A 25535-nucleotide genomic window follows, 5' to 3' on the forward strand; every position below is an offset into this window, starting at 1 on the left:
TTCCAGTACCCTTTGTTTCTTCCTATGGATTTGAATTACTACTGTTGTAATTTTTTTCCCCCTTCAGGCTGAAGGACTTCCTTTAGTATTTCTTGTAAGGCAGGACTGCTAGCAACAGATTGTCTTATCCTTTTCCCAAAACTGTCTTTACTTTGCTTTCATTTTTGAAAGATAATTTTGCTGGATACAGTTTTTTATTTTAGTACTTTAAATGTCTATTTCGTTTGGGCTCTGTTGTAGGTGAGAAGCCAGCCATCAATAATATTGTTGTTGTCTAGTATATGAGAAGTTATTTTTCTCTTGCTGCTTTCAAGAATTTTCACTTTAGCAACAATTTGACTAAGACGTGTTTAGGTATGCATTTTTTTGACTTTATCCTACTTGGAATTCATTAAGTTTCTCAACTATGTAGATGAATGTATTTTGGCAAATTCAGGAAGTTGTTTTAGCCACTATTTCTTCAAATATTTTCCTATTTTTATACTTTCTACATCTCTACTCCTCTCCTTTCGATTATACATTAGTTGGTATACTTGATGTTGTCCCATAGGTCTCTGAGGTTCTGTTAATTTTTCTTCAAAGTTTTTATTTTTCAGATTGGATAATTTCTATTGACCTAGTTTTAAGTTAACTGATTTTTTAATGCTATCTCAAATATGCTGTTAAGTCAACTCTAGATAATTTTATATTCAATTACTGCCTTTTTCAACTCCAGAATTTCCACTGAGTCTTTTTAAAAAATAATAATAATTTCTATCTATTAGATGAGATTCTCATTTGGTTGATTCATTATTTTCATACTTTCCTTTAATTCTTTAAACAGCTTCTTTTTGTTCTCTGAACATACTGATGTTTTGATACCATTGCATGCTAAATCCAATGTGTTTATTTGAAGAGGCAAGATATGTGCTATCATTTCCAATCCATCTGATCTCCCAAACTTGGCTCAGTTGTCATATGTGCTGCTAGACCACAGCATGATATTAATGCTGCAGAAGGTTAGTTGAAAAGTTCACATCTTTATTTGGTAGATACTTGTAAACAAACACTTAATTAAAACTAGCATCTTTAGGAACAAAGACAGTCTTATAAAATTAATACATTTTAAAACATCAAAACTTGGCTAAGAGATGTCTTGAATAATCAACCTTATAGGTTAATAAAAGAGCTATCAAAACACAATTTACTAATACCTCAAATTCTGAAATTTGTGTTACACAGAAATGTTTAATGGTAACAGTTGCTTACTTACGGACTCTATAGGGAAATAAATATAAATCTAAAAAGAACTAATCAATGATAACCAAAGATTTTGGGTAGGTGTAGGTATGAGCTGGGAATGCCAAAGGGTGCATGAAATAAAGGACTGGCTAGTCTATAAAAAAACTAAATAAAATAAAACTTACTCATCTAACTACTTGGATTCTTTCTTTCTCTTTTGGATTAGAAGACCCAGGTTGAATATGAATAAGAACGTGTTCCACATCCTCCTTGGGATGGAGAGTAAACTTATGGAAAAAGGATTCATGCCATAACTTAAGTCCCTTTTCTACTTTTTGTACTCACCTCAAGAAACTAAAAACTTCATGAACAGTCCATTTTGTTAGTTAAAGCTAAATCTTCCCCCTCAAAAGCATTAAACATAAAGCATACAAAACAAGAAGCAGAGTTTTTAATCTCTTTGGAGTATCACACTTTCATCTGCTAGATAAGAATAACTTAAGACACAAATGAAGATCAGACAGCTGGATTCAGATTTATAAGGTAAACATAAGCAATAAAAAGTAAATATAATGGATTAGGAAACAAAAAGCAGTATGATAACTGGCTCAAAGACAGGGCTTAACTTTAATTAAATCAGAAATCTGACCTAAAGGTTAAGCATGGTTTATACTCGAACAATATAACCCATTCTTGGGTATTCAAGTTAATAGGAAATATATGGGCTCAAGATAAAAACTGCCATATACCTCATTTTAGGCATAAATCTAAAGATAATTAATTGAGGATAAAACACCCTCAACTTAAGAACTTTGGTAAAAATGCTATTTATCAGAATAAAAACATGTTAAAATGCCTGCCATCAGAAGATGGAAGTAACAGCAACCATGTCTCTTTAAGCTTAAGAACCAGTGTGCTCATAGCTTACACGCAAGAAGGAGCTGCTGTACATAATCAGAGAAATTTCTACCACTCTGCTTCTAGCACTAGTTGGGTGACCTTAGGAAAGTTACTTAAGTTAAAGTTTTAATTTTCTTATTTGCAAAATAGAAATTATTTTACCTATCTCATAGTTATTGTTAAGTATTAGATGAAATAATTTATAAGAAAGTATCTAATCCAATAATTTTAATTGAGAGTGTTTAGTTGTTATTTTCTATAAAGACAATCTAAGTTCTTAACCACTATAGCAAAAGACAGGGCTAATATTTTAAGGTTTTCTTCTCTGTTTTGTTTTAATCAAAGAACTGCCATGATACATTATTATAAAATTGAACATTATACTTATTATACACTTAAAGTTGCTCATTGGATTGTATAAATATGAGTATAAAATATTGAAAATATGTGTCTTTCTGTGTTTTTATATGGCAAAATTTTCTATGTGCTACTTTTTGGAAAGAATATTTCTACCAGTTATAAACTGCTGTTCCAAATTATGTGATAATTTAGATCAAGGTCATTACCAACCCAGATGACCAAACCTGAAAAATATTGTTCTCATGTCAGAGACCTTGAAGAAAGAATGCTCTAAAGGGATTAAAATGCCTTGCGAAGAATTACAACATGAACAGCTCAAGAAATCTTAATTTGTAAAAGGTCACAGAGTTACAAAAAACATCGCTCATTTCAACTAATTAAATGAAATTTTAGTTAAATGGCACCTTTAAATATTGGTATTGCAGCTGCGAGTGCATTTAAATAGCATTTACGCAGATATAATTAGCACAATTAAACATGGGTAGAAGTGGAAACACCATTCTTAATTATATTGATATAATCAGTTTTATTAATGCTTTATAGCAACAAAAGTGACATCTGACAGTAGCACACAATTCATGACTGAACCTAATATTAAACATTTTAGCATATTAAGGAATCTAAAGCTACGTAATTGAAGAAAGAAAGAAGTCAAATAATGAGTTCCTACCTGTGACGATACCATAGTTGGGAGGTTCAAGAATGACTCCATAGAACTGGATGATGTTTCTGTGACTGAGGACGCTGAGTATTTCTGCCTGGAGAAAAATCAAATATGAAACTGCATAAAATTTCACATTTATGAAAGTCTAATAAAATAGGCTTCCAATTTTTCTTTTACACACATTTACAGAGACATATATGTGCTCAACGAGTATGTGATGCTGACAAAAACTCTGCCTTGACCAGTATTCTTGAAAGTTTAAGACTTTCTACTGAAGCTTTCTGAACATTTAAAAATGAAATGGGGTTGAAGTGGCAACAAAACAGGTGCTTGCTCCATTGATAGTGGAGGAGGATGACTAAAGAGGGAAATACCACATTTATTTACAGTAAAAGTCCTCTTCCTAATAGTCAAATATATTTTTTTCTGCATAGTACCTCTTCTGGGATGCCACAGCGAGACTGAACTTCTATCGGTTAGATGAGTAGTCATGATAAAGTTAACGTAGGGGTTTTTAACTATTAATGGAATAAATTCAGGTAGTACCCATTTATGTTATTTACCAAATCCTCATTAAAAATATGTTATTTCTCTTCTACTGTATGCAAAAGGTACTATAAAGGACATAAAGCTAGATTCTTGACCTTCAGTGGTGACTTGATAGAGAAGCCATACTTTACACTTTGAAATGTATTATTACCTACCAGAAAACTATAATGCGGAGTGACATGGTAAAAAATAAATTACGTTTATTAAACTTAATTTTTGAAGTGAAAAAACAGAGATAGTACAGTGTATTTCTGTTAACATCTACAGAAGGATTAACTAAATCACATGTAGTCATTAAAATTTTATTTCTTTTTTGGAGATAAAATATGGCTAATCAAGAATTGTAAATACAATTAAGTACAAATTCATGTTTAAGTTAAATATAGAAAATGTTTAACACGTTTAAAAACAATATACTACTTTAGAGTACTGTTGTACTAGTTTCATGGATATGGGCTAATAATAAACAGAGGTAGAATGAATAAATAAGTGGTATTTGCAGCAAATAAAGGTAATGCCATGAAGTTAGCAATTCAAACAAACTCCACTAGAAATAACTGGGATTAACTGAGTTTCTAAAACCTTTGCTGTAGCAGTCAGTGTCTGATAGCAAATGGATGTATTATGTAGATTTGCTTTTACGGGCACTTGCTTGCCAAATGTTCATTAATAAAACTGTTGTAGTAAATATGCAACAAATAATTTTTCCTTAAATTGTTGTTTTCCCGACAAATTCTGGGATACTCTAGAAAATAGGCTGCCCATCAAAATAATAGCTTAGTGGCTTTAAAAAAAGTTCATTGTTAAAAAGGAAACATAGTAATAACTAAGACTAAAATAATGGTCCATTGTGTCCAAAAAAGTAAATATATCTTTTTACACTGCTAAAATCAACAAAAGCCATTTACTTTCAGTAAATATTATTTGATAAAAATTGTCTATTTCAGTTGTATTGACTTTATAGTTTTATTTTTATTTAATTGAAAAATTGGTTTTGATTTTACAACAGCTAAAAGCATAAAGAGTTAATTCTTAGTTTTATGTTTGTATATATTAATGTTACACTGAAATAATTTTAGTCAATACTGGAAATCTAGATGACTTAATTTTCCTATATTTCTCATTTGCAAAATGCTTTTCTAGGGACTCAAACAGATACTTGTATGCCAACATTCAGAGCAGCATTATTTACAATAACCAATGGATGGAAACAACCCAAGTGTTCATCAATTGATGAACAGACTAACACAATGTGGTACATAAGCACAAAGGAATAAATTCAGCCGTAAAAAAGAATTAAGTTCTGGCACATGCTACAACACAGATGAACCTTAAGCACATCATGCCAAGTGAATAAGCCAGACACAAAAGGCAAATATTGTATGATTCCACTTACATGACATATCTTGAATTGGCAAATTCAGAAATAAAGGAAGTAGATTAGAGGTTACCCAGAGCTGAGGGGAGGAAGGATTAGGGAGCTATTGCTTAATATGTAGAGTTTCTGTTTGGAGTAATGAAAAATTCTGAAAATAGACAGTGGTGATGGTTGTACAACACTGAATGTAATTAATGCCACTGAATTGTACATTTAGATATGGCTAAATGGCAAAATTTTATTATATATATATTTATTTATATATATATATTTTATTGCAACAAATTTTTTAAAATGCTATTCTAGACTTCTGCAGAAATGAAAATAACAGTGTGTGTGTGTGTGTGTGTGTGTGTGTGTGTGCGTGTGCGCATGAGTGCAGTTTTCCAGATGAGGACTTGAGGATCTAAGGAAAGACTGGGACAGACTAGAATAATTTTAACTTGGGCTCAAGGACTTTCCATAAAATAAAGCATCCCAATGAGATATACAAGTGGAGTAACCACAGGTCTACCCATAAAAATGTCTAATAGCAATATCCTTAGCAGAGCACAAAAATGTCTACACAGATACTGTGTCTGCAGTAAATATGTGACTACTCCTGTTGTTTCCAGCCAAGGCTGCTTTCTTCCTCCCTCCCTCCCTGTCTTTCTTCCTCCCTGTTTTCTTCTTTGTTTATAGAAAAATTACAAGGATTTGAGGAGAAGGTGGGTATTTGTTAAGTTTTATTTTATCTGGCATCTCTATTCATTTACATGGGGAGAGGAGCCATTAACTTGGTTGGCTGTTTCCAGAAGTCAACCAGCACACAGGTTCCAAATGGCTGATTCAATCAGAGAATAAGAGAAGTTAAATATCATAATTTTACTAAATTAAATTTAACTAAATTTACTAAATATCATAATTTAATTAAATTTAAGTTTAAGAAAAGTTTTAATTCCCTTTTTTTTTTTTAAATTACTTTCAACAATTTTATAAGATTTAAAATTAAGTAGTATCGGGGGTGGCTGGTTAGCTCAGTTGGTGAGAATGTGGTGCTAATAACACCAAGGTTGCCGATGCGATCCCTGCATGGGAAAGAAAATTAGTATCTTCATCCTGAGCGCAATCCCTTTCCCTCAATTCGAAACTTTTTTCAACCTAATCCCAAATCTATATGTTTCTTTAACGTTGGCGAGTTGCCATAGAATCCTTGAAGATTCTGTGTTTTTAAAGCTTGTCTTACATTTTTTAATATTCTACTGAGAATATGGATTATTTACGTGATAAATTTATTAAAAATAAAATTGGGTTCGCTCCCTTTTGTGAAATAAAGAGACTGACAGCACTCTACTGATCACCATGGAATGAAAGCAACAGTTTATGAAGACCCATTTCATGAGGCTGGCAGGCTCCATTTATATCTCATACTAGGAACAGACTTTTCTCCCTGGTTGTCAACAGCTATTAGCCTCTGCATTGCAGATTGTGTCTCCCAGGGTCTATCCTTCTGCCTGTAATGTGGTACTGACAACCAAGACAGCAGGTGTAAAAACCCACAGTACACTTGTACTGCCCACGAGTATGAAGTGTTCCTCTTTGGCCCCTGGTGTGCACAGTATTTAAAACACTATTCCATGGACCCTGATCTCTGAGGTCCTCACCAATTCCAAGATTCTATGATTCCATCAGAATATAATAGTAAAGCAAAAAAAAGGGGCTCATCCAATCATTCAGAGGAAGCAGCCTCGTTACTGCACTGTGCGTTCAAGGTCAAAGGCTCTTTCCAAAGACAGCTCTTTCTCTAAAATATCAACAAGATCCAGGGTCAGTATATTCCCCCAAAGTTCAAGAAGATATGAGAGGATAATATTTTTTTAAAAAAATGAAAATTACACATATAGAAGAGAGACTGGGAAGAAACAAAACAAAATATTAATTGTGCTTATCTCTAGGTGCTTATCTCTAGGTAAAGATCGTGAGTGAGTTTAAGTGTTTATATATTCCCGAAGTCTTTATAATAAGCCGACATCACTTTTAGTCAGAAAAAGTAATACATGCATGTCATATGTAATATATATGACTAGGACATGTAAATATAAAATTAAAAATATTCATTTGTATGGAAATTTTGATTTCCCTAGTACCGAATCAGGAAGAAGTAAAACCCTTTCCTTACCTTCCCATAACTACCCTGGGCATATAAAAACTAGTTTAGTTAACCTCTGATCTAGGAATTTCTCCTGACATGGCTCCGGAACGAATTAGTATTCAATGCGCTATTCTTGAAGAAGGCCATACGTTCTCAGGGGACAGAGTCCAAACATGTGGGTGCTGGAAACTGAGTGCACTCTAGATTGATTTCAACCTACTCAGTGTCTGGCTCAGTGGTTTATTAAACGACATCCCCCTTCCTGTTGCGCTTTAGGGAAGCCTTTCCTACTTTGGTCATCTTGCAGAATGTCTAGGATAACACCACATGAGGGAAAAAGGTCAGATGCTTTTTGTACAGGAAGTACTCAATAGTAGTTGAAGGATGAACATCCAAATAGCATTTGATGATAATGATACTTAGTGTTTAAAGAATTGCTATTGAGAGTTCATGTTAACAAATGTTTACTCTGAACAATACAGTGAGAAAAGTAAAATGACAGTGGGTATGGAATTGCTTCCGTATTCGTTCTGTTCTTTTACACGCATAAGGGTTACTAAGGCTATTATTTCCTAAGAATGACAGTCAATCAATTATATAACCACAGTAGAAGACATATTTGAAATTTGTGTTCACCAGCTCATTGTTGATTTAAACTTTCACAATAAAGACTGGATAGCTACACTTTGTCTCTTGCAGGCTCTGGCAATCAAATGAGCACCATTTCCTGAGAGCTTTTCTTGCTTTGGTTATTCTCCTTGGCTCTGCATTGTACTTTTCAGATTCAGAATGCTGAGGATTGCTTAGCCTTAAACATTCCATTTCCAATTTTCTATCCGATATGTCTTGTCATATATTTCCAAAATCACCTCTGCAGGTAAGATAGCCTTTTGTCAAATCTGCACTTTCCCACCCACTATGGCAGACACTCCTCTACGACACACTGAGAAATGGAGCCCTGATTCTCAGTAGGGATACATTTCAAGCAGGCTCCCTGCTATAGACTGAATGTGTTCTCCTAAAATTCATATGTTGAAATCTAACCCCCAATGTGACTGTATTTGCAGGTGGGGCCTTTTGGAGGTAGACAGGTCATGAGGGTGGGGCCCTCATGAATGGGATTAGTGCCCTTACTAAAGAGACCCCAGATTGCTCTCTTACCCCTTCCACCATGTGAGAAAATAGCAAGAGGATAGCCATCTATGAACCTGTTCTCACCAGAAACAGAATCTGCTAATGCCTCGATCTTGGATTTCCCAGCCTCCAGTACTGTGGGAAATAAATGTCTGTTGTTTATAAGCCAGCCCCGCTCCACCCCCATCGTCAGTATTCTGCTACAGCGGCCCAAATGGACTAAGGCAGTTCTTTTCCTAGGACGAGGCCAGTATCATACAAGTCCACAGCAACTGACCCAGGCCTTTTATGAACAGGGCAGATTTGAAAAGACAATGCCACCGGTCTTCTCAGTGCAGCATACCTCTTATCTTTATCACCACAGGGCCCAGAACTACTGCATTTAGCTTGATTTAAGAACTAAAACTGTTAACAAATCTTTAAGGTCAAAACATCTAGTTCTTTCAGGTAAGACGGGGGTAGAACTTCACTTCTGCTTCACGCTCTGATTGTACAGGTAACTGAGGCAGCCTGCTTAATGTCAGTAATCAAAAGATTTATATGCAGCAGATCACAAAAACCAGGGTCAAAAACAAGAAAATGCTATTTAATTCATTGCATTTTTAAGTATCATGGCTAGGGGTATTTTTCTAAGATAAAAACTTTATTTTTACATGTATGACAAGATGGAAAACCAGCCCCTCTCCTCCTGAAAATGCAGTGCTACAACAACAACTTCAAAAGTAGGCATGGATGATTTTTCAATCCTGTATTTAATCACGAGAGTGTCATACACATGTCATGCTCTCTGAGTCACGTTAGGCTGAACAAGACCCATTCAATACCACAGGCACATGACAAGCAGCAAACCTCACAGCTCTGTAGGTGCTTTTTCAAATGCTGCCCGTTAGGTATTCAGGGAAATAAAGCAGGGTAAATGAGCTGAATTCGGGTTCCATAACACAATACAGCCTATATTCCTACTGATGTTCGATATCATGAAGACTTTTCTTTGGAAGAAATACGGCTAGAAGAACTGAGAAGAAAAAAAATAAACCAGTCATTCTGCTCATTCTTTCTGAACAACTGAAACAGAGCCACGTGAGATTTATTACAAACATCCCCAGTGCTGGGAAGTCTCTATTGCTCAATGGTTTTCCTGGTGGGTTGCAGCAGACTACCACGTGTGGTCACTCGCAGAGCAGCCTGGGCTCCCCGCCAGGAATCAGGCTGCTCTCCAGAAAAGTACATACCCAACTAAGGGCAGACGAACCTGGCAGCAGGAAAGGGTGGCTCAAACTGAATGAAACAAATAGTGAAGGTGCAAAAACAGGGATTTGAGAGAGATTGCCAAATCATAAAAAAGCTAAGAGATTTTACATTCTTAGTGCTCACAACAGAATATCCCTGTGATGACATGAAAAAATCAAATATATTGTAAGCAACCTATATTCAGTTTGGGTGACAAAATATAAAAAAAAACCAGCTTTCCCTAGACAACTTGGGTTAACTTGCTCAAAGAGATAACTTGGTGCTAAAATTACACAGGAAACCTCCCCAAAGAAAGCCTGTAGGGAAGGCCAGGTGGCTCAGGTGATTGAAGCGCCATGCTCCTGAGGCCGAGGTCGCCGGTTGGATTCCCACATGGGCCAGTGAGCTGCGCCCTCTACAGCTAAGATTGTGAACTACAGCTCTCCCTGGAGCTGGGCTGCCCTGAGCAGCCGGTTGGCATGAGCTGCAGCCATGAGCGGCCGGCAACCAGTAAGAGCTGCCATGAATTGCTGTGAGCGGCCAACCCACGAGTGGAGCCTGACTGCCTCAACGGGGAGGGGAGGGAGAGGGGCAAAGCGCAAGGCTCATAATACCAGGGAGCTGTGTCCTACACCACTAGCCTGAGAAACAACGGCTTGAACCAGAGTTGTTGGGGGGGAGGCAAAATAAAAGGGAGGGGGGGGAGAAAGCCTGTAAATTAGCCCTGAAGTATGAACTAACAAAGAATTATGCTTTAAAAGAACTGAATAGCAATATAACTTAACCAAACACATGATTGGAATTTCCACTATGTAAGTGGAAATTTAAATTCTAGCTCCAAAATGGACAGCCCCTAAACCCTGGACCTTGTTTTCCTAGAAAATGACTTGACGGACAAAATTCTCTTTCAGATTCTTTCAAGCTTTAAATTTCTATCCATTTTTGTAAAAAAAACACAAAATTACTGTATTATTAAGAGTACTTTACAGAGAGTGGGAACTCAATAAATATTTGATGAGCCGACTGCGGTAATTAACCACGGTGCAGTAGGACCTGGGGTCAAACAGGAGTGAGCATGTCTGAGTCTCGGCTCTGCCACGTATGAGACAGGTGACTCTGAGGCAGTTATTCAACTTCTCTGGGCCTCAGTGTCCTTATTTGTAAAAGGGGGATGGTAATCCTACCCCAGTGCCAGCAAATGCCCAGTGGTCAGCCAATTCTAAGCCCTTTCTCTGAGAGCTTACCCCTTCCTTTGTAATCAGTTTATCATTCAAAGTCAAATCAAGCTTATGGGCAAATTCAGATCTCTTCCAAGAGTGGATCCCATTTTCCTACATATTTTGCTTGTTTTAGTTACCTTTATGTATTAATTATATTTGACCTTCTATGTTTATCTATGTTTTTACCTAACTGTAGCACTTTAACATTTCCAAAGCACTTATCTTATTTGACTCTCACAAAAAAGTTAGACATTTTATCGGATTTAAGAGTTAAGAAAACTAGGTCTTTGACTTGACTTGTTTAAACTCACTTTCCAGGAGCCTAGTAAATGTCAGTAATAAAATTTCAGTTTAGGTCTCCTACCTCTGCCTCTTTTCCAACTCTCTCTCTCTTTACAAGAAACGTCCAAGAAAAATAAGAGTCATTTTATCTAAACTTTTTTAAAATTAAAAGCTGCCCTTGCTCAAAGATATTCCAATCTGCAGACTCCTCTATAATAACAGCTAATATTTATTGAGTGCCTACTATGAGCTAGGCTAAGCACTTCATGGAGATCAAACCTCTAAATCCTCAGAGCAAACCGCGGACTTGGGCCTCCTATTATCTCCCTTTCACAGGGGAAGAAACCTAGGCACAGAGAAATGTAAAAACTTGCCCAAGGGCACGCACAGTAAATGGCAAAGCCAAGTGTTAAATACAGGTAGTCTGATGTCAAAGCCCTGCTTATAATCACTAAACCATCCCACTTTCCTTTACAAACCTAATTTGAATACAGAATGGAATGGTAGTTTATAGAACATCCAAAAATTACGACAGGTCTAGAAAATTTCAAAGCTCTCTTTAGTCAGTCATAGAAGTGTGAGAAACAACTCGTCACCTCCCTCGTGAGGCCTCAGCCGCTGCCCCCACTACAAGGTATCCATGCCTTCCTAATACTCGACTGTACACGGTCAAGTCAAGAACCAAGATCTGCTTCTCCACAGGCACAAGCTATCAGGCCAGCTAGCAACAACCAAATTTATGGCTAATAAAACCAGTTAATTGCACAGCATGAGGCACCCTCTCTCTATGCAAAAATTACATGGTTAGGAATTTTGAGCGACTCTCACAATCTGATTAGCTAAGTGCTTTATAATATTACTCTACAGAGCAACAGACTTTGATTATTTACATCCCATAAGAGAAATGTTTGCCACACGTATTATGGAAATCTGCAAAATGATTTAGAAGAATCCAGGCAAATTTAATTTTAAAATAGTCTGAAAAGTCCTTCAACATCTTGTAGACACCAATTAGACGGTATCTTAAATACCTGGATTCTTCAGCTAGATTAATGATTTTACTATTTCTGGGTGCCGTCAGCATACTCAAACAATAATTAATGACAAAGGCATGTGTGTGACATCTGCCAGACTCTTGATTAAGGAAAAAAGTACCAAACTTTGACAAATATGTAGTAAAAATAATCTGGAGGATGGAAGATAACTTGATCAAAGGTATGAACATCATTAATAAAGTTGTGTGTGTGTGTGTGTGTACGCACATGTGCGTACATTGCACGTGCACACATGTGTGTATTTAGTGGCAGTTAGAGATGGTAACCCATAATGGGCTAGAACAAAAGTTAAAGAGATAAGAAGCACGGGCCGGGAGAAGAGGTGGGGAGGGGAGTTGCAGGGCATAGCTTCCCCGGTTAGGTGGGTCCCCCTGAGGAAGGGTAGACTAATCCAACTATCAGCAGAATGTAGTATCAGAACATATTCAAATCCCATTACTAACTCCTCTTGCTCTGAATCTATACTCACGAAACGATCTCTTTTTAAGGTTGTTTCCCATATAATTCACCTACAAATAGGACATTTTTAAATTACCAAATTGATTTTATTCTTCAGTCTCAAGTCAAATATCTTAGTATGATTTAGCATCCTGAGTTCACTCGACTCTGAACTCTGACGACGAAATTTCTGCACACACGAAGCAGAAGCTACCATACTAGGGATCTACTTGGGCAGCTACCAGAGCTTCCCCTAGGGGGTGCCGTCATTGTATCATTGGGCGCCGTAGACCTATAGCAGGAAACTACTTTTCAAGATAGCCTATTCTATTGTCTCAAATTACTAGAGTTGACCTATGTAACTTCCTGTGTTCCTGACTTGATCTTGCTTGCTATACCCATTTTAGCTCAGATTTTTATCTCATTTCCAAACACTGCCTCACCCCAAATTCCAAGTTTTCTCTTTGCTCGGAGAGTGAGTGGGTGGGTGTCCTTAATCTGACTGTGACTCTACTTAACACTTTAATGCCGCTGAGTTGAAGGAAAGAAAAAAAAGCCCCTGTAAAGGCAGGATAAATGGTATTTAATGACACTGTAACTGGATCCATTCCTCCCTGCCTGTCGACTGGATTGGTGTTCATGTAACAGATTCCTTTTATTTCCTACAACAATGCTTAGAATGCTGGAGAGATCAGAGACAGGCCTCAGTTTATATTTTGCGTTCTGTAGGTGGAACTCCTCTCATGCAACAATTATCATCACTAAAAGTCCCAGAGAAAATGATTCAAGGTTTTCTGTATAGTACCGCTTATCAACTGCCTATGACCCTCAGGAGACAAGAATCATTTTGCACGTAAACAAATACAAACCTGGAGAGGACTGATGCCATGTACCAACCTGCATCAGAGCAACACTTCTGGCAGCGCAGACATTTATTAACAAAACACAGAAGATCGTTGCTGAATATAGCTGAGAGGTAGTAACAGTGGGCCCAGAGATAAAGAAGAAAATACATGAGATCATCAGCATATTTTCTAGGAGACAGACAAAAGATTGTGGGCATGAGAGTCTGGAGCCTGTTAAGAGCATACAGAGAGGTATACACATTTCTTTAAGGCTGGTAGGAAGGGATACAGATGAACCGGATCACATAAATATTATCATTACCATTCTTTTGCAATCACTGAATGTCATAACTATTGGGCTTCAGAAGTTGTGAGCTGAGTTCTCCCTACTCATACATTACCTAATACCTACAGAGGGTTTCCTCTGTGTCGACACTTTACATACATTAACTCATTTAATCCATGAAGTAAGTATTATTATTATCCCCAGTTTATCTCTAAGAAACTAAAGAACAGAGAGGGGAAGTCATTTGCCTGTGATCAGATAGCTAAGAAGCAGTGAAGCTAAGATTCAAACCAGGCAGTCTGGTTAAAACCTATGATTTTAACCACGACGCAACACGTCTCTCTCACAAGTGAATATCAGTTTGTAAAATCACATAGGCATCCATGTCTATACATGTACACGGATGTACAATACTTTTCTATATATTACACCTGGGTACACGAACTCATCTGTGACTGGACGTATACCTAGGACTTTGAACACAGTATATACTCGAACGTATTCATTTGATCTCAGTATGGAAAGAATTCTAGAATCAGAATCAAGAGACCTACATTCTAGTCCCGGTTCTGACAATTAATGGCTGCGTGATATGGGGCTTCAGCTTACCTACTAATAAAATGTCAAAATGTGGAGGTAAAAAAGGGAGAAGGAATGATCTTCTAAAGTCTCTTCAACTCTAACGTTCTGCCCTACATCTGATTTAATTGGCATGGGGTGTGGTGCAGGCATGGGTGCTTCTTAGAAGCTTCCCAGGAGAATATACTGTGCAGGCCGGATTCAGACCCACTGGTCTAGTGTGGTTCTGCGGCAAGCTAAATTGTAGCCTTGACAGAGCTGTGGATAGAGCTCAATTTCAGCTCTATCACGTATGAGCTGTGTGGCCTTGCAAGTTTCAAAGTCACTGAGCTCACTTGCTCTTCATCTGTAAAATAAAAAAAAAAATACCTGCTTCAAACAGCTGTAAGGACTAAATTTACATGGAAACTACATGCTAGGCACATGGTTTTCCTCAATAAAGGGTAGCTGCTAGAAATTGTACCTAGAGTGAACAAAGAAAAAAATTTTTTAAACATGCAGGGAACTGGATTCAGATATACAGAACATCACCAGAACTATGAATTGACAAAAAAGAGATCCAAAGACTGACAGCAAGACCAGAGTGAAACTCATAAAGGAGAGAAGAGGCCAAGACACAACCATAGACCAGAGAAAGTCTAGTGAATGCAGCATCGGAAAAGAGTTACGTCACATGGCGTCCTGCATACTCATGTAGTAAGGACCACGGCTGGTGGAAGGATCTCTAAATTCAAAGACCAAAATATACCAAGATGACTGCAAGTTGTTAAGCCTGGTTCTTCAAACTTCTAAACAAATCTCTTAAAGTGCTCCACTATTTTTAAAATCAAGAGCCAAGATGAAATAAAGTGAATATTACTTCTCTTTTCCACTTACAGGGTAAAGAACCTGGCTTCACGACGACTGCATTTGATGGGGAATCTGAATTCGAGGGGACAGTTCTTGTGTTTCTCTTTCCTACCCGTTCTCAGATTCCTGTGTCAGAGGTCACAGAAGACCACACCACACCACCATTCTTTTTCGAAACTAACTCTCTTTGGCCCTGACTATCATTCATCATAATGAGGTTTCTGTTGTATTGGTTTAATCAAATGAGCCCCCAAATAGGTACTGTATTCTCCATTCAAATACGGAAGGACTACTGACTCGAAGTCAATGGGAAAACATTTTTGAGTTATTTTTCCAGTAGTGAACATGGACTACCATGACATTACCTATAAAATGAGGATATTATCTCCCAGCTCTCAAAAGGCTGTTGGGAGGAGGACATGGAAAGCAGTGCATTCTTAGGAGGCAGCACTGAATACAGACGCTGAACGAGGGAGGCCAGGGCTCGGTTGTCGTGGGGGCTTTTCACCAACTCTCCTGCGTGCTGTCCAGCAAGTTACTTAGCCTTCAAACATTAGAAATCGGTGGAATGGGGGATAATAAGAACTATTAAATAAGCTTAAAAAAATAAACTGGTTATTTTGGAATAATTTTTAGATTCAGCGGAAAGCTGTTTTAGACTGCATTTAGATTCAGGGAGAAGAGAGGAGAGTCCCGGATAGCCCTCACCCAGCTAGCATCTTATATTACTATAGTACATTACTACTAGCTAAATTCCAGACTTTGTCTGGATTTCACCAGTTTCTCCATTGACGTCCTCTTTGTGTCCTCGGATCGACGCCAGGTACCACATACCATTTAGTGGTCATGTCTCCTGAGTCTTGCCTGGCCTCATATCACAGGGTTTTGATAAGAATCAAATAAATGTGAAAACGTTTTATAAAATGTAAAGGAACATTATAATATAATTTACTGTCGTTATGCATTAAATAAGTTCCTGCATATAAAGCCCCAAGAAAACTACCTGGAATGTATTAAGCTCCAAATGTTGGTGAGGAGCGTGATCATTCTAAATACCTGCAGCTGCCCTATATTATGACCAAGTCTACGTGTCTTCAACAGTCGCTTGGGATTCCTCTATGACTACAGATGTTATGTTCTCTGTAAGAAGTCAGCTTTATCGAGTTAGCCCTTGACCAAATCTTCAAAAACACTTTGCTCTAACCAACTAAGTCAGTGAAAGCTCAATCTAGGAGAGCAAGAAAGACAAGACACAGAATTTAGGCAGAGGCATTAATGGAACCACAGAAGCCACGCAGGTTTCACTTCATCATCAAGCATCAATCTTGTGTCACAAAGCTACACAGCCATCGAAGCCATGAAATTCAAGAGAGAATATTCCGTAGAAATCAGCAAAGTAACCAATACCTACACGTTTCCTGCTAAATGATCTGCATACAGCCTCCTAGCACCACTAGGAGGTTAGAAAAGATGACCTGTAGTGACAGAGAGGCAGGGAAGTGATGTGTTTCTTTATCCCTCAGATCGCTGAGCTGTTAACTTAGCCAGGGGAGAAAGCTCATCCAGAATCCATGGTACCCATTCCACTCATTCAAATGAGATCCGAAAATAGGGAATATATTCCAAGTTGCTTTAGAAGAATAAAATGAAGGAAAAGATCTTGAACTGAACCTGTACTGAAAGCCACGAAAACACCTTGCCTCTCATAGCATAACATTTTACTAGGAAGTGTTCAGAAGTTCTTATGACCCAAGAGCCAGGGGGAATACTAAAAGTTGTTTTTTAGTAGAGGCCAACATGTCCACTTAAGGATATGCTTGTTTAACCCATTAAATATAATGTTAGCAAATAAAAACTACAGTGTGTGTTTGTGTGTGTGTGTGTGTGTGTGTGTGAGAGAGAGAGAGAGAGAGAGAGAGTGAGAGAGAGAGAGAGAGAGAGAGAGAGAGAGAGAGAGAGAGAGAGACAGAGAGAAACAGAGAGAGAGACAGAGTAAATAGCTTTGTAAAAGCAGAAGAACGAGTGAAATAAACTCTTTAATTTTAATAAATAGCAATCCCTTTCAGCTTTCAGCATTATCTTCAGGAAAACCACATTAACACAATCTAGAAAACTTTTTTGAAGCCAGTTATAGAATGCTTCTTGATCAAACTCATATTGTAGAACAGTCAGGATAATTCTTCATAAACTTTGATGGTACACTATTTTGAGACACAAGTAAAACTGTGTGTGCTGTGGCAGTTGCTCCTGGTTGCATTCTATTTTGTTTAGGGTAGCAATGCCCCCAACCAAAACTTTCATCCCCCAACCCCTCCTTGTAGCTAAATGTGGCCATATGACACAATCCTGGTTATTAACATGAAAGAATTTATTCACATACAAGACAAAATTAAGTTGGACCCCTTCTTCACATATATAAAAATTAACTCAAAATGGATCACAGACATAAATGATGAGTTCAACTATAAAACTCTTACTAGAAGAAAATATAGGAATAAATCTTATTGATCTTGGGTTAGGCAAAGCCCTCTTAGATATGACACTAGAAGTACAAGTAACAAAAGAAAAAGACATGAATTGGATTTTGTCAAAATTAAAAACGTTTGTACTTCAACAGGCACCATAAAGAAAATTAAAAGGCAACTCACAGAATGGGAGAATATATTTCTAACTCATATATCTGATAAAGGGACTTGTACCTAGCATACATAAAAACTCTTACAAGTTAGTAATAAAATGACAAATAACCCAGTTAAAAATAAGCAAAGAACCTGAATAGCAGTTCTCCAAAGAAGATATACAAATGGCCATCTCCAAAGAAGATATACAAATGGCCAATAAGCACATGAATAGATGCTCAGCATCATTATTCATTAGGAAAATGCAAATCAAAACCATAATGAAATAAATGCCATTTCACACCCAGTGAGATGGCTATAATAATGATTCTAAAAGGACAGAATCATAATAAGTATTGGTGAGAAGGTGGGAATGTAAAATGGTACAGTCACTTTGGAAAATAGTCTGACAGTTACTCAAACAGTAAACATAGAATTCCACATGATTCAGCAATTCTACTCCTAGGTATACACCCAAGAAAACATATGTCTGTACACAAATGTTCATAATAGCATTATTCATAATAGCCAAAAACTAGAAACAATCCCAATGTCCATCCACTGATAAATGGATAAAGAACAAGTGGTATATACATACAATGGAGTATTTGACAATAAAAAGGAATAAAGTGTGTGATACTGTGATTTCTAAGAAATACATACTTGGTCTTTGTCTCTGTTTCTGTCACAGGACTCCTAAAACCCTTGGAATTTCCGAAGTGATGAGAACAATAATGGTGTCTTTTGTTATGGCAATGAGATGACTTTGGGAAAGCACCTAAGGGTGGGGGCTGGCTGCCAGGAGAACCAACCCTGTGATCAGAGGCTTGGAACTTCCAGTCCCATCTCCCTGACCTCTGCAGAGTTGACTCAACTGCCAATGGCCAATGATTTCATCAATTGTGCCTGTGCTATGAAGCCTCCATAAAAACCCAAAGGGGCTGGGTTTGGACATGACATGTTCTGGGATGGCGAACACACGGTGGTGCTGGGGCAGCAGCACGTCCAGACAGGGCACAGAAGCTCGGCACCCCTTCCCACATCCCCTGACCTGTGGATCTCTTCCATATGGCTATTCTTGAGTTATATCGTTTATAATAAACTGGTGATTTAGCAAGTAAAAACATTTCTCTGAGTTCTATGAGCCCCTGTAACAAATTAATCAAACCAAAGGAGTGGGTGGCAGGACCCTCCAACTTATAACCAGTTGGTCAGTCCAGGTAACCACCTGGACTTTCAATTGGCATCTGAAGTGTCTGGGTGGGGCAGTCTTGTACACTGAACCCTTTACCTGTGGAATCTGATGTCATCTCTAGGTAGGTAGTGTCAGAATTGAGGTGACTTGTAGGACACCTTGTTAGTGTCTGAGAATTGCTTGTTGTATGTGTGGGAAACCCCCTCCCCATGTTGCAATTGGGTCCAGGAACCCATTTAAGGAAATACATGTTATAACATGGATGAACCCTGAAAATATACTAAGTGAAAGAAGCCCGTCACAAAAGGCCATATATAGTATGATTCTATTTATGTGAAATGTGCAGGAAAGGCAAATCCACAGAGAAAGAAAGTCGATTAGGATTGTTTAAGGCTAGGGTGGGAGGGAGTTGTGGGAAAACAGAAATGATTGCAAAGGGATATGGATTTCTTTCTGGAGGGATGAAAATATTCTGGAAGTGATTGTGGTGACAGTTGCGTAACTGTGACAGTATTAAAAACCATTTAATTGTACACTTTATATGGATGAATCATATGGTATGTGAATTATATTTGATTTCACATTCAATTTTACATATATGAATATACATGTATATATTCATACGTACAGATGAAATTATTGATTGGTGCTTTGGAAGAAGCCCTTTAAAAGGAAACAGACTTGGCTGGCTTGTTCCTTTGCCTTTTTAAAAAACCTGAACTTTGTTTTCTAACCGAGGTAAAATTTATATGCCATAAAATAAACATCTTAAGTGAATAATACAAAGAGTTTTGATAAATATTTGCATCTGTGTATCATGCCAATCAAGATGTAGAATATTTCCAACTTTCCACGCATCCTCCTGTCACTACCACTCCTCAGAGGCACTGTTCTGCTTTCTATTATGATAGATTTAGTTCTGCCTTTTCTTGAACTTCACATAGATGTAATCACACTGTATGTATGATTTTTTTACTCAAGATTATATTTTTGAGATTCATCTACATTGTTGCATTTATCAGTAGTTAATTCTTCATTCTTTTTACTGTTAATTAGTATTCCACTTTATCAATATAATACCATTTGTTTACGCATCTCTTTCCTTTTTATGAACATCTGGGTTGTTCCGAGTTTTGGGCTGTTATGAATAAAGCTGCTATAAATATTCTTACATCAGCCTTTTTGGAACATATGTTTTCATTCCACTTGGGTAAATGCCTATAAGTTGAGTTGCTAGATCATAGGGTAGATGTTTATTGATTTTTGAAGAAACAGCTAAAAAACATCCCAAAGTGGTTGCACAGTTTCACACTCCCCTAAACAACGTATGAGAATGTGCTCATTCAGATTCTCGCCAACATTTGTTAAAATTTAAAAATTTTAGCTATTGTAGTGGGTGTGAAATGGACCTCACTGTGGTTTTAATTTTCATTTCCTTACCGACTAATGCAGTTGAGTGTGAGCACTTTCAGCCATGCTTATTGATTATCCCCATATGTCTTCTTTTGTGAGATGACTTTTCTTTAAAAATGTTATTTGTTACTTTAATTTGTAGGAGTTCTTTAAATATTCTGGATACAAGTCCTTTGACAGATACAGCTATTATAAATATTTTTCCAGTCTGTGGCCTGGTTCTTTATTAAACTATTTCTTTTCATGAGTAGAAATTTTAAATTTGGTGAAGCTCCAGTTATCAATTTTTACTTTTATTGTTAGTACTCTTTGGGTTTCCCTAAGAAATATTTGGTTACTGTAAGGTTATAGAATATTCCCTTTGTTTTCTTATAGGAGCTTTATAGTTTTAACTTTTACATTCAAGTTTAATGGATCTTAAAGTAATTTGTGTATGTGGAGTAAAGTAGAAGTTAAGGTTAAATTTTTTATACATATATCCTACTGTTCCAGACTATTTTTTTAAATTACAGTTGACATTCAATATTATTTTATATTAGTTTCAGGTATACAGAGTAGTGGCTAGACATTTCTGTAATTTATTAAGTGATCCCCCCCATAAATCTAGTACTTACCTGGCACCGTACATAGTTATTACAATATTACTGACTAAAGTACAGCATATTCTATATGCTGTACTTTACATCCCTGTGACTATTTTGTAACTACCAATTTGTACTTCTTAATCCCTTCACCTTTTTCACCTACCCCCCCCAACCCCCCTCCTGTCTGGTAACCATCAGTTTTTTCTCTGTATTTATCAGTCTGTTTCTGAATTTTGTTGTTATTGTTATTTATTTGGTTCTTTAGAGTCCACATAAAAGTGAGATCATATGGTATTTGTTTTTCTCTGTCTGACTTAATTTCACTTAACATAATACCCTCTAGGTCCATCCATGTTGTTGCAAATGGTAAGATTTCTTTTTCTTTTTTTTTTAATGGCTGAGTCCAGACTGTTTATTAAAAACATTTCCCTTTCTGCATTTAATTGCATTGGCACATTTGCTAAAATTCAATTGACTATAATATGTCTGGATCTAAATCTGAAATTCTGTTGCACTGATCTATATTTCTGTATTTATGCCAATACCATACTATCTAGATTACTGGACCTTTGTAATAAGTCTCGAAATCCAGTAGTGTGACTCCTCCAACTATGTTCTTCTCCAATAATCAATCTTTTAGAGAACATGACATCATAACAATAGTGTGTCTTACAATCCATGGACATGATATAGTTCTCCATTATTCAGATCTTCAATTTCTTTCAGCAATGTTTTTTAGTTTCCAGCATAGAGGTTTTTTTCCATATCTTTCATTAAATTTATTCCTAGGTATTTTTTTGGTGTGTGTGTTTGATGGTATTGTAAATAGAATTGTTTTCTAAATTCTGTTTTTTAATTGTTTGCTAGTAGTATATGGAAATATAATCAGCTTGTTTCCTGTAACCTTGCTAAATTAATTTATCAGTTCTAGTAGTTGTATTGAAGGTTTCTTAAGACTTTCTATGTACATAACTATTTCCTCTGAAAAGAAAGGTAGTTTTACTTCTTCCTTTCCAATCTTTATGCCTTTTGTTTCTTTTTCTGGTCTTACTCCTCTGACAAGACCCTCCAATACAACACTGAACAGAAAGGGTAAAAGTAGACATCCTTGCCTTATTCCTCATCTTAGGGAGAAAAACATTTAATATTTCACTGTTGAGTTATGATCTTAGCTGTAGGTTTTTTGGTAGAAGTCCTTTATGAGACTGAAAAGTACTGAAACTTATTTTATGGCTAAGCATATGGTTTATCTTGGAAAATGTTCCATGTGCTTCTGAAGAGAATGTATTATCTTGTAATTATTTTAATGTTCTCAGTTGCTCAGAGGGGGAGGTTTAAAATTTATAAATATAAATTGATTATGTTTCATATATCTGGAGCTCGGTTATTTGTTACATACTAATTTATGACTGTTAAATCATTTAAGCAAATGACCTTTTTATTATTAAATCAATATCTTTATCTCAGATAATAATGATGGTTTTTAAAGTTTATACTTTGTCTGATATTAATATAACCACATCACCTATTATGCCTTCTAGTTGTATAAGATATCTTTTTCCCTTCTTTTACTTTCAACAGATCTGTGTCTTATATTTAAAATACCTCTCTTGCTGTATGCATGTCAGAGGGGTAGTAGATGCGGGGAGGGGGCTTATCACTGTGTGAGGGATATAAATGACAAATGTCTAACTATTACATTGTTTTGTACACCTGAAACTAATAAAATAAAATAAAATAAAATAAAATAAAATAAAATAAAATATCTCTCTTATAGATAGCAAATAGTTGGGTCTTGCTTTTTGATCCAGTCTGACAACCTCATTTAATTGGGTGCTTAATTCTTTCATACTTAATCTTACTCTGTATGTTGTCGGGTTTAAGTTTACTATCTTATTTTTTTCCATTTGTTTCACTTGTGTTTTGGTCCTCTTTTTTTCCTTCCCTGTCTTCATTTTGAGATCTATCTAACTATCTATCTATATATTATTTTTTAGAGTTTCATTTTAATTTCTCCATTGGCTTTTTAGCTGTATCTCTTCCCCCCCTCCCCAGTGTAAGTCTAGGAATTCAATATGAACCTTTATCATCATCTACTTAGGTTTAATTTTGTGCCACATATAAAATATAATTAGTCTGCTTATGCCCCTCGTCCTTTGCACCATTGTATTATATATTTTAATGTACATACATTATAAAATCCATAACATTACAACATTTCCTTTAAATAGTTGACTTTTGAAGAAATTAACAGAATAAAAAGATGGTCTTTTATATTTACCCTCACATTAACCATTATTTTATCATTTCTTATAGTGTAGATCTACTGGCAACTAATTGTCTCAATTTTTATTTATCTAAATATGTCTCTATTTCTCCTTAGGTTTAACAAATATTTTAACTAAATATAGAATTCTAAGTCAAAAGTTCTTTTTTAAAGCACTTTAAAAGTGCCTCTGGGACTGAACTCACCAATAAAAAGGCACAGAGTAGCAGACTGGATCAAAAAACTAAACCCAACCATATGTAGCCTCCAAGAGACACATCTCAGCTACAAGGACAAATATAGACTCAAAGTGAAAGAGTAGAAATTGACACTGCAAGCAAATGATGTCCACAGAAAACCAGGTATACCATACTGATATCAGATGCAACAGACTTCAGGATAAAAAAGGTAATAAGAGACAAAAATGGACATTTCATAATGATAAAGGGGACTATATAACAAGAAGATATAACAGTCATCAATATGTATGCCCCCAATCAGAGAGCACTGAAATATACCAAGCAATTACTAATAGAACTAAAGGGAGAAATTGACCAAAACACAATTATAGTAGGGGACCTAAATACATCATTGACAGCTATGGATAGATCATCCACACAGAAAATAAATAAAGAAATATCAGCCCTAAATGGGACATTAGATGAAATGGACATAATTGACATTTATAGAGCGCTTCATCCTAGACCATCAGACTACACATTCTTTTCTAGTGTACATGGAACATTCTCAAGGATAGATCATATATTGGGACATAAAACTAGCCTCAGCAAATTTAAGAAGACTGAAATCATACCAAGCATATTCTCTGATCACAAGGCTTTGAGGCTTTGAAATTGGGTATCAACTGCAAAAAAAAAGCAGGAAAAACCACAGAAATGTGGAGATTAAACAATATACTTTTAAAGAACGACCGGGTCAAAGGAAAAATAAGAGGAGGGATCAAAAGATACATAAAAACAAATGACAACGAGAATACATCCTAGCAAAATTTTTGGGATGCAGCGAAAGCAGTTTTAAGAGGGAAATTTATATCTTACAGCCCTATCTCAAGAAACAAGAAAAATCCCAGATAAATAACCTCACATTACACCTTAAAGAACTACAAAAAGAAGAACAAATGAAACTCAAAGTCAGCAGAAGGAAGGAAATAATAAAAATCGGAGCAGAACTAAATGAAATAGAGAAAAAAACAATAGAAAAAATTAATGCGACAAAGAGCTGCTTCTTTGAAAAGATTAGTAAAATTGACAAACCCTTGGCTAAACTCACTAAGATAAAAAGAGAAAAGACACAGATAAACAAAATCAGAAATGAAAGAAGGGAAGTTATCACGGATGCCACAGAAATACAAAGGATCATCCAAGAATACTATGAAGGACTATATTTCACCAAATTCAACAACCTAGAAGAAATGGACAAGTTCTTAGAAACATGTAGCCTTCCTAGGCTGAATCATGAAGAATTGGAAAATCTAAATAGACCGATCACCAGTAAGGAAATTGAATCAGTCATCTGAAACCTTCCCAAAAGCAAAACTTTGGGACCAGATGGCTTCACTAGTGAATTCTACCAAACATTCAAAGAGGATCTAATACCTGTCCTACTCAAACTCTTCCAAAAAATTGAAGAAGAGACAATACTCCCTAACTCATTTTATGAGGCCAACATTACCATGATACCAAAACCTGGTAAGGATAACACAAAAAAAGAAAATTACAGACCAACATCTCTGATGAATACAGATGCAAAAATCCTAAACAAAATTCTAGCAAATCGAGTGCAACAATACATTAAAAAGATTATTCATCACAACCAAGTGGGGTTCATCCCAGGGGCACATGGATGGTTCAATATATGCAAATAAATCGATGTGATACATCACATAAACAAAATAAAGAACAAAAATCATATGATTATATCAATAGATACAGAAAAAGCATTTGACAAGATACAACATCCATTTATGATTAAAACACTTCATGATATGGGTATAGAATGGAAACACCTCAACATAATAAAGTCCATATATGACAAACCGTCAGCTACAATCATAATTAACGGTGCAAAACTGAAGCCCTTTGCTCTATGTTCAGGAACACAACAGGGCTGTCCCCTATCACCTCTGCTTTTCAACATAGTATTGGAAGTCGTAGCCAGAGCAATCAAGCAAGAGAAAGAAATAAAAGGCATCCAAATAGGGAAGGAAGAAGTTAAATCGTCACTCTTTGCAGATGACATGATGCTATATATAGAAAACCATAAAGACTGTATCAAAAAGCTATTAGAAACAATAAACGAATATAGCCAAGTTGCCGGC

General features: G+C 36.3%; 1 protein-coding gene across 3 annotated transcripts in view; it reads right to left on the reverse strand.

The window, feature by feature from the left end:
* The window catches only part of MAP3K20 (mitogen-activated protein kinase kinase kinase 20), a 161779-nt gene that overhangs the window by 80840 nt on the left and 55404 nt on the right, over nt 1-25535 (reverse strand). For all 3 annotated transcript variants that reach the window (XM_033112750.1, XM_033112751.1, XM_033112752.1), the window contains exon 3: nt 3152-3239. In XM_033112750.1, coding sequence (XP_032968641.1) covers nt 3152-3239 — 88 coding nt within the window. The remainder of the gene's footprint in view (nt 1-3151; nt 3240-25535) is intronic.

The sequence above is a fragment of the Rhinolophus ferrumequinum genome, chromosome 8 (genome assembly GCF_004115265.2).
Source record: "Rhinolophus ferrumequinum isolate MPI-CBG mRhiFer1 chromosome 8, mRhiFer1_v1.p, whole genome shotgun sequence".
NCBI lineage: Eukaryota > Metazoa > Chordata > Mammalia > Chiroptera > Rhinolophidae > Rhinolophus > Rhinolophus ferrumequinum.